We start from the raw sequence: 10,344 nt of genomic DNA, 5'->3' as shown, positions 1-10,344 counted from the left end.
CCTCAGAAACTTGCTCCTCAACGGGCACAATCGATATCACTGCCGCCAGTGTCCAATGACTCACAGTCTTCAGTCTTTCATCCCGACTTCAACGCTTCCGCGAGATCTAGGATCTCTCAAAATGGTTCAAGCGCTCAGGTGCAAAATCATCCAACCGCCTCTGAATCATCGACTGGCCGTGAGGATGGCCGGGAGCTAGAGAACCGTCTGGTGAAATTGATTGATGAAGAAGAACCGGACCGGCGCGAGATCCAACGAGGGGTGCGTGCGATCTACGTGGGCCATGATGTGTCGAATATGTCGTTCCTGCTCCGTCAACGAAGAGCTGACGATGGTGGTGACGATGTGTATCACTTTGCTGGCCACGAGATTCCACGGCGTCGCCTCGAGATTGGCCATGATCAACTGCTCCAGGATGCCCTAACTCTTCCGGAGCCGTCTCTAGCGGATGAATTGGTCGGAGCTTACTTTACTCACGTCAATCCAGGGTATCCAATTGTTGATGAAGATCTGTTTATGACTCAGTATCGGAATCGGGATCCTGCAGACCCACCCCCTATATTGCTTCTTCAAGCGATTCTTCTCGTTGGGGTTCATGTTACTCGCCAGCGACCGGACCGGGATGAGCTTAAGGCGGTCTTCTTTCGCCGCTGCAAGTGGCTTTTTGACAACCGAATCGAGCGGAATCGAGATATCCTCGTTCAAGTGGCACTGCTGTTAACTTGGCATTCCGACACCGTCGATGATGATGTCGCGGCCAACGCTCACTATTGGGTAGGAGTCGCAGCCAGGATTGCAACTGGCCTTGGGATGCATCGCGATCCCGTGTCAAGCAAGTTTGCCGCCAGCGACAGGCGGATGTGGAGGAGGGTGTGGTGGATTCTGGTTCAGTTCGATGTAATGGTTTCCCTGTCCTATGGGCGACCACAGGCCATGTAAGCATGCCTATTCATTCCTTCGAGTTTGGATGACCAGATGTGCTCATTCTACTTGCTATTCAGCAACCTCGAAGACAGCGATGTCCGCCCTCTTACACCCGAGGATTTTGTAGGATGTGGGCCTCTGGTACAGACTGACTACGTAATTCACTTCACGGAGCTTTGCACCATGATATCGTACATTCTTCGAGAACGTTTTGGCCTGCGAGTGAGTGCGGAACGCCGAAAAGCCGTCCTCCCCGAGGCAGACGAGGCTCTGGCCAATTGGTCACTCCGACTCCCTGACACTCTACGACTGCGCACCTCCGATATGGATACGTGGTCCGCAATGCTCCATCTGACTTATAATAACTTCCTGATCCTTCTGCATCGACCGCATCCGAGAGCGTCGGCCTATTCCGATGACTATGGGCCTCACGATGCGGAAATCTGCAGTGCCGCTGCGGGCGTGATCACGTCAATATTTGAAGAACTTCGCCAAAAGGACCGCATCAAATATCTGTGGTGTTCAGGCGTCTATACTTTGTTCACAGCTATGATTCAGGTTCGCGTCGAACTGCGGTTCTCGAATCCGGTGTTGGCCATCAACGCCCTTCGACGGTTTGACTCCACGATGCATTCTCTCCGGGCGCTGGCAGAATACTGGTCCAGCGCGGAGACTATTCTCCGGCTTTTTGAAAACTCCAAGCGTCTCAAGCAGGATCTGCGGATCGTCAGTAATGAGGCCCCGGATCACTTCAGCGTTCCGCGAAAGCAGAGTGCCAGCGGCGGTTCAACGTCCGACGTCTCTCCGTCCACCATGTCAGCGCCTCAGGCGAACGGGCAATCGCTACCACACCGTGAGCAGCCTCCGCCTCTCAGTCAAACCCCAAAGCCTCCGATGGGCCCATCTCCAGTTCCGCAGAGCGAGACTTGGATGGCTGGGCCGTCCCGGGGTGGCGTGAATCCTTTCGATCGTGCGGAGGACATGTCAGGCGTTCCGCCGGTCGCACCCATGGATCAGCCACGGGAGTACTTGGACTGGCGGCAGCTTTTCCCGTTTGCTGATTCCGACCAGCCTGGTCCCATGGCCATGGAAGGGCTTCCAGATATGGAGGATGAATGGCGACAGCTGTATTGGCAGGAGCCACCGATGTCAGATCTGTTTCAGGACGGCGGTTGGATGCATGGCTGACGGGATTTTTGATTCTCTATTTCCTAATCACAGTAACTCTTGCCCACGGGTATCAATGACTCTTTATGTCAATGATTTGCAAGCATGTCACCTTCCCGGATTTGCAACTTTCAGCTGCTGCCCTGGTTCTCCTTTCGCCGTGTTGGATAACGGTCCATGGAGAAGCATGCTTCGTATTCTGGACGTGCTGGTATAGAATACTGGCATATACGATGTACTGTACATTACATCTCATCTGGATAATTTGATACGACTAGGTATATAATAATTTGTTATTTTTTTTTCCCGTTCCAAGCAACTCAGTTGCTGAGACAGCGGTCTTCTTGCCATTCCGTCCAACTCCGGCTGGTCTTAAATAAGCCTGTTTTCTTCTATTTCCGGGGTCCTCGCCATATTAGCCAGCTAACTGCATCGCGACAGCCTGATCGCCCGTTTAGTGCCCTGCTATCCCCGTGTTGTTTCCACTCTCCGCCCCGCCGAATCAACCCCGCCAGCGTCCCGACTCGAGGAAGCTCTGTGTCACGCTTCGCTGACGAGGCAAATAGTCGGAAGATGGCCCATGAGGCTTTTCCCCCGGACAACCCATTCGCCCTGGGCGAGCTCTCCGCCAGCCTGCAGACCTCCCACGACGACGCTAGCGACCAGCACTACCAGGCCTATCTGGCTGCGCAGGCCCCTGCTGCGATATGGGGACATCCATATCAGAACGCTGGCGTGAATGCTGTCAAGCAGTCGTCCAGCTCAGGTGATTTCGGCGATGACCCTCCTGCCGAGGGCAGTGAGCCACGGCCTGAGCCGAAGAAGCGAAAGCGCAACAAGCCGACGCTGAGCTGTCGCGAATGTGTCGAGAAGAAGATCAAGGTTGGTTCTGTCTCCATTTAAGGTTTCTCTTTTTGCATGGTTACTGGTGCATCAGCTTCGTTTTCACACCATGGAATCTAACTTTCATCCATCAAGCCACTATCATTGAATCTGAGATGCAGCATCGAATAGCAAGTGCTAACAGTTTTAATTTGCTTTTCGACACGTGTTTAGTGCGATCGAGGCCGACCGCAGTATGTTTTGTCTCATACTCTCGCTTTCTTGGGCAATGACCAGTGTCACCGCCACGAGTTGCAGACTTGCTGAGGTATTTTCTTTCAATACAGCTGTCTTTCGTGTATCCGACGGGGAACGGAATGTGTCTATCGATTCAAAGCTGAATTGGTCGAGTACGTAGAACTACAGTCTCACCTGGACGTGATACTCCTCTTCTCCTCCCCTTCCTGATTATTGCTGCTTCATATCATCTCTGCTGATGAACGATTGAATCCTGGCTAACGCAGCGTAGCGAGAGTATTCGCCAGCCCACTGCGCGCCGTATTTACCCGCCCAAGCCGAAACACTCACACGCATCTTATCACAGTCCGCCTGCCTTAAACGTTGGTGAACAGGTGACGAATGCTTCTGTTGCTTATCTAGATACTGAGCTCCCGCTGACGTGACTGCACCAGGCCAAACCGGCCCTGTTTGTGCATCAAGGTGGCACCGATCTCTTACTGAGCCATGTTCCGTACACGGCGACGAATTCTAGCAACATTTTTGGCATTGGATCCGAGTATGCAGTCGTCGAACCTCCCATGCTTCCGCATTGCTGACAGGCAGGTCTATAGGTATCCGTTCAGTAATTACTGGACACTATCCGGCGGGTTGGCTGAGGTTATTTGCGTGCTTCCAAGAAAGGAGCAGGCAGATATGTACGCCCAAATCAGGTCTTTCAGTTGTCTTTAGTTGTCGTATTCCGTGCTCTAATTGTCTGCAGTCTGGTTGAAGTGTTCTTCGAGTCTGTTGATCCCGTTTATCCCCTGCTCAACAGAGAGCGGTTCTACATCGACTATGAAGGCTTCTGGGCCCTTGACAATGCCGAGAAGGCCAAGGTTGATGCTGACTTCCTTGCCCTCATCTTTATCGTACTAGCGATGGGCACACAATTCCTCAAAGTCCCGGGTTCAAAGACGATCGTTCCGCAGAACGAGACGGCCGAGTTCTACTCCAGCGCTTGCCACCAGAGCCTGCGGCTCTTCTCGTACCTGAACCGGACGTCGATCCGGGCCATTCAGTCGATGGTCTTCATGACTTACTTCTTGCTGAATTCCGGCCGCGCCTCCGACGGCTGGGCGTTCTCTGGCATCCTCGTCCGGCAAGCGTACGCAACAGGCTTGAATCGGGAACCGTCCCTGGTCAGTCCCCAGTTTACGCTGTTTGAACGTCTCGAGCGACGACGGCTCTGGCACGCGATTGTGTGTCAGGACAGTTTCATGAGCATGAGTCTGCGACTGCCGCCGGCGGCGACGCATTGCGACATTGACAATGCCGCGCCCCTGCGTGAGAACGACGACTCGTCCTTCACGGAAGGAAGCCCGGAGAGCATCAGCGAAGACCCTTTCAACGGACCCCGTGCCTCGGACCAGGGCTATGTCCAGAGCATGTATTCTCTCGCGTTGCTGGCGCAGGAGACCATTGCGACGCCGCGATCGCTGTCCCTGCCCATGGCATCGAACCCGCGCCAGCGCAGCTTACTCCTAGCGCGCTTCCGAGCAACCTACCGCTCGTTCCCGGACGCCTTCCGGGCGTGGGACGAGAGCCGCATCGCGACGCTGGTTCAGCAGGGCGAGAAGCGGCTGGTGCGGCAGATCATGTTCCTAACGGGTATATACTGGCACTGCATCACGCTGATCCAGAGCGAGGGGTTGGAGGAGGCATCGACCGAAGGCCGAGGAAACAGCGATGCGTCTTCTTCTTCTTCTTCTTCTTCTTCTAATGCTGCTATCAGAGGGACGCTCGAGGCAGCGTACGAGGCGATGAGAGCATTCTTTGTCATTCACTCGGTGCTGAAGGGAGAGGGCAGCGTGTGGTGGGCGTTTTGTCACCGCGCGTTTTCGGCAGCAGTACGTTGAAGCTCCCAGATAAAAAAATCTCGCATTGTTGCTTTGCTTTGCTAACTGTTGAACATCAAGATCATCGTCGCCAACCTGGTGAAACGACACGATGAGGAAGAGGCTTCGCGACAGCTGCAGTCGACCTCCACCAGCAGCTTAGGAACTGGAACCGACGCTGCTGCGGCTGCTGCTGCTGCTGCTGCGGCAGTGCCGCGTGGATCAAACGCACGACGATCAACAGCGATGGATCCCCTCTGGGAGCGCGCACGCGCGGATGTACTCCGAATGCTGGAGATCCTCAAGGGGCCAGCCCAACTGGGCGATGAAGGGGCGAAGACTCGCGTTGAGGTGCTAAGCAGTTATCTGGGATTGGGGAAGTAGCGCTTTCTCATGATCTCATCTATGGGCCATATATATGTATGCATGTTACGAGGTAATGAGTAATGATGATAACGAGGACTAAAAAATATTTATTTATTTATTTGCATTATTACTCGTTCACTCTGTCACATATCCTGTCCGGTCTTGATAAGCTTACTCCTGGAGAGAAGAATTTCTTCAAATCGAAATAAATAGTCCCTATGTATGTTCATACGTATGCACCGGACTTTGACGAGAGATTATTATGCTCTATCTCTCCCTTTCCATTTCATTTTACTAAAGTGCTTGCTCAGTAGAACTTGCCACTTTTTTTTTTGCTCACTCAGGTAGAAGATCACTGAGTATGAGAGAGTAACGTTGTTCCCCCTGTTTAATTAATAGCGCTTTTTGATTTTGATTGAGTGAGTCACAGTCGCTTCTTCGAACCATGGACGATATCCAGGCATGCGATAAGTTACTCCCGTAAGTAACTGCCTGAGACTCGGTACATACCTAGGCTGCCTGACTGCCTGCCTTGCCTGCCACGTGACACCCACGGCATATAAAATAAATCTAAGCCTTCCATCTCTCTGCTCTCTCAGATATCTCTTAGAGAAATCAAGTCACCTTCTTTCTTCATGTTCCTCACTCCCCTGGCCTCAAGAATTACTAACCTTCATGCATCACCAGATACATGTTGACAGCTGAGCTGATCTTCGCTGAGCCAGGTGCCGGTGCCGGCCTGTCTGTCAGCCATAACTTTCGTTGACAGTATGATGAATGACTTCAAGACTCGGAATGCTGCCTGCCTGCCTGATGAGAAGAGAATGTGGTCGTTGATGTCATTGACCCTTGCATTCGAACGAGATTCTGCTGAAAAAAAATCTTCCCATGGACTGAGTGCAACAGCAGTGATGAACTTTGCTCACTACCAGCGAAGAACACTGTGCTGTGGGGATGAACAGCCTCCATTCACATGCCGATTCAGCATCCCAGACTGATAATTAATTTCATTTTAAGAATCTTAATAGATGCTAACTCCTCTGATGCTACTGTGAATGGTTGTGCTGACCTGAGAAGGGTTGGAGATACTCGACATTCATCACTTCAACAGAGGGGATACTGTCAAGATTCTACAAGTGATCTTCTTTTTCCCCTTGATGACCAGGGTTTCTGAGAGACTATGCATGCGCATGATGACAGCTAATAGTATCTATCTATTACCTTCCGTATTGACTGAGATTTGTATGTACTTGGTCCTGTGCTTGACTCCTGACATGCTGTCGAGCCTGACTCACGCAATCCAACAGCCAGCAGCTCCATCTTATTCAAGTTATGGATCTCCGGCATCGACAACGCCTCAGCTTCTTGAACTCCATTGCCGGGCATATGTGTATGCTTTGAGAGATTCTGGATGATGATTGTGCCGTAGAACATTCAATCCAGAGTCGGAATGCTGGTAGAGTTCGCTATTTTCAAATTATTGGCAGATGTTGCTGACTCTTTGGCAGTTAGAGATTATGTCATTGCTCCATTCAACCATCGCTGAGCATCATACTGTGACTCTATCCTTGGCCGGGGACTCGGATAATAACAGGATAATCACTTGCCTTAATGATGAACCGGGACGTCATGAGCTTGATCCTCTTTTAGAGGCAAGACCAGTCCATTACTGAAAGGCACAAACAAAAGTCAGCCGAAGCTGAGCATCATAGGACCCTGTTGGTTTTTTCTCTTCAGCCGGAGCCTCAAAACGGGAGCCTAATCACTTGCCTTGATGATGCATTGGGGAACTGTGAACTTGATCCCTACTGAAAGGCATTACCAAAAGTCAGCCCTATTGGTTTTTTCTTCCGGCCGACGCCTCGCAACTGGAGATCTAACCACTTGCCTTGATGATGCATCTTGACGAGCCATGGCCTATTCAACGAAAGGAAATGACCGACTAGGGATGAAGTCCATTTACCGTGGAGGTTTCGCCGAACGAATTCCATCGTGGTCTGAAGACTGAGGTCGAGAAGAAACGAATCTGTTTGAACAATCGTGCTCACAAATACTGAAATAATCAGAAAAAAAAATGAGGAGATGAGATCGGTCGATGAAGACAAAGCAGAGGCCTGGGATTTATTATCATGAGGAAAACAAACCCTTTCGCGCCTTCCTTGATTCTATCAGAATACGAAAGGGGATGTTACGATGCTGCTACTACTACTTAGAGGCGCCCATCGACACCTTCCTGAGAATCGCCATCGTTCTAAAATTCTAAACGGCAAGCTGTCATTGCGCCCGATGGTATGAGGCAAGTGCAGCACACTCTGATGCAACTGGAAGTATTGCTACTACTGCCTAGAAAACGAAGGGGCTGCTCCCAACTAGTTGGAATGGACCTGCATATGTATATCAATCCCATAAATATGAAAACTCCATAGTTTGGAAATGGGCTCAGCTGCAATCATAGGGTGTTAACGAACATCACTCTAGGTACTGTACTAACGTGAGTCGAGAGACTGGACCACGCTTGTAACTTCCTTTTTTTTTTTTTTCATCGAGTCCCAAGACAGTGCTTTTCGCGTAGGTGGATTGTAGCAGGGGCATAGCATACGGAGTAGGAGTAAGGGGATCGTTCCATAGATATATATGTACTCCTTAGCTGTAGAGCTTGGTGTTCGTACATCTAAAATGTAAATAAATATCATAAGAGTTTCTACCGCGAGTATATACAGATAATAACTCAAGTTTACCTTCACATAGTAGTAGTGTCTTCTCAAGATACAGGAACAGCTCAATCAGCGTCATCAATATGACACTCTAGAAGATAAGCCCTAACTTGGGAATATTAGAGAAGGGGAAAAGAAAAAATCTACATCTAAACACTGCGAATACTCCTTTTAGAACTTTATTTAAGTCACTCAATAAGTACTCAATCCACAAGAGCATACATACATACATACAATCAGTATATATATGAAACAAAAGCGAGTTATTATATATACATATGTGATGGCGGGAGCATTAGGACCTTTAGTAAAAAACAAAAATGATTTGTTTTCATAATATCACCCACTTTGTGTAAATAAAGATCTACATAATTTTCTGGTGTATGTATGTACATAGCTCTTTCACTTGATCGATATAAATATTTATCTTTTCCCACGTATAGTCTACATGGCCTCTAGTTGATAACAACTTTCTACACATCACTTATAAGATCTATACTTCCAGGGTTACTTAGGGTTAGAAGATAACTTTCCATGTATATGCATCTATCTCATGGATAATGTCTATATATAATTATAGCTTCATGGAGATATCAGCATCATCAACAATAATCCCCATTTTGCTTCCTCCTCTGAAATTGCCACACAGGCGAGGAATAATAAACTTCACCAACTCTTTTTCTTGCGTCATGTTCTCTTTCGAGCAGTACAGTATCATCACTGCAAGGGCCCATGCTGCAGAATGCTCACTGAACAAGAGACTGAGCGCCCTCATTAAAGCGGATGTATAGAGTATATTTACAATAGTCTCTCTACGTGTATGCTGGCAACTTCTACCCATAGACAAACCGCCTCCAGTTCTCCGCCAGCTGCTTGACACCCTGCTCGAGCGTCCACCCTCGCACCTTGCAGACCGTGCGGGCCACCTCCTCGAGCAGAGCATCCATCTGCTCCCCGGCGCAGTGGAAATCGCTCTCGATGAGGATGCGGTCGTCCGGCAGCGCCCGGATCACCTCCGCCACCTTGTCGAACGGGTGGTAGGATGTGAAGTTGATGACGACTGAGAAGGAGAAGTAGACGTCCGAGGGTACTGTTTGGTGGAGCCACCGTTTCAGGGGTTCCAGGGGGCCGGTGTAGGAGTGCAGGCAGATGCGCGGTGGAAAGGGGAGAGGTGATGATTCTTTTGACTTTTGCTCGTCTTTCTCTTCTTCTTCTTCTGCTTGTCGAGCTGCTTCAGCGCGGCGACGTTTCCTCTCGCGTCGGGATGGCATCTCATGCCCGCGCCAGAGCTCCTGCAGCAGGTCAAACACGGCGCCGTGAGTCTGGACGCTGTGGATGGAGACCGGCCGGCGCAGCTCGCCCGCGAGCTGCAGCTGCGCCTTCAGCAGCGCCCTCTGATGGCTCATGGCCACGCGGTAGACGGACAGCGAGCGGCCTTCGCGCGCGCCAGGCGTAATGCTGGGGTCGCGTGCCTCGAGCTCGTGCGGCTGCCAGACATTGGGCAAGCGAAAGGCCTTGTCGAGCCCGATCTCGCCGACGAGAGCGTCCGGGTGCGCGAGCAGGCGGGCGCGCGTCTCGGCGAGCAGCGTCGACAGCGGCTTCGGGTCTGGCAACGCGAGGAAGAAAGCGTCGTCGTCGGCCGTCGACCCCGTGAGGACACTCCGGTAGTGAGCGATCTTGGACGGCGGAGTGTTGGTGGTGGTGGCAGGCGAGGAGAGATCATCGTAGATCTGATGCGCAAACCACGGATGCCAGCCGAAGCAGGGCACGACCCGCGCGGCGGCGGCAGCAACAGCAGCGTCTTGCTTCTGGTCTTGCACATCGTGCGATTGTGATTTCCTGCCCAGTTTGGACGCAACCTCCTCGACGAGATGCTGGTCTTCGCCGCGGGAGGCCATGATGGTGAGGGCGGCGGCCTTCATGTGCGGGATGGCGGCGATGGCCGACATGGTGTCGGTAGGATGGCAGTGCGCGTCAAAGACGCCCAGCTGCCAGGGGAATTCATCGCTGCTGGCGCTGCTGCTGGCCATGATGGATTGTCTGGTGCAGTCATGCCCTTCTTTTGTTATCGCCGTGATAAAGTGTGGGGTAGAATAGTAGATGTTGGTTTAGTCAGTTTCCCTATGACATAACTCAGCCGAACCGACATATTTTAATGGATCCACGGTAGAGAAACACCTGATAGAGTGAGGCTGTAACTCTAACAATCAACAGCATATATTTATTGCTCTGCTTGC

General features: G+C 51.1%; 3 protein-coding genes across 3 annotated transcripts; 2 read left to right on the top strand and 1 right to left on the bottom strand.

Moving 5' to 3' along the window:
• On the top strand, positions 1 to 2,112 carry T310_7360 (Acetamidase regulatory protein; the record flags this gene model as incomplete). The annotated part of the gene is made up of 2 exons (XM_013469853.1): positions 1 to 935; positions 1,002 to 2,112. Coding segments are annotated over 2 exons (2,046 nt in total), but the record flags the coding sequence as incomplete, so codon positions are not given.
• A 552-nt stretch (positions 2,113 to 2,664) lies between these two features.
• Positions 2,665 to 5,411, top strand: T310_7359 (uncharacterized protein; the record flags this gene model as incomplete). Its single annotated transcript, XM_013469852.1, has 6 exons — positions 2,665 to 2,973; positions 3,148 to 3,167; positions 3,232 to 3,323; positions 3,686 to 3,848; positions 3,914 to 5,039; positions 5,109 to 5,411. The coding sequence occupies 6 exons, from the start codon at positions 2,665 to 2,667 to the stop codon at positions 5,409 to 5,411; spliced, it is 2,013 nt and encodes a 670-aa protein (XP_013325306.1).
• A 3,270-nt stretch (positions 5,412 to 8,681) lies between these two features.
• T310_7358 (uncharacterized protein) lies at positions 8,682 to 10,137 on the bottom strand (the record flags this gene model as incomplete). The annotated part of the gene is made up of 2 exons (XM_013469851.1): positions 8,682 to 8,868; positions 8,957 to 10,137. The coding sequence occupies 2 exons, from the start codon at positions 10,135 to 10,137 to the stop codon at positions 8,682 to 8,684; spliced, it is 1,368 nt and encodes a 455-aa protein (XP_013325305.1).
• Between the last annotated feature and the right edge of the window lie 207 nt (positions 10,138 to 10,344).

This window comes from Rasamsonia emersonii (assembly GCF_000968595.1).
Source record: "Rasamsonia emersonii CBS 393.64 chromosome Unknown ctg1118621760532, whole genome shotgun sequence".
NCBI classification, from domain to species: domain Eukaryota; kingdom Fungi; phylum Ascomycota; class Eurotiomycetes; order Eurotiales; family Trichocomaceae; genus Rasamsonia; species Rasamsonia emersonii.
Note: the sequence above shows the minus strand (reverse complement) of the source record. Positions and strands in the feature narration are given on the sequence as shown.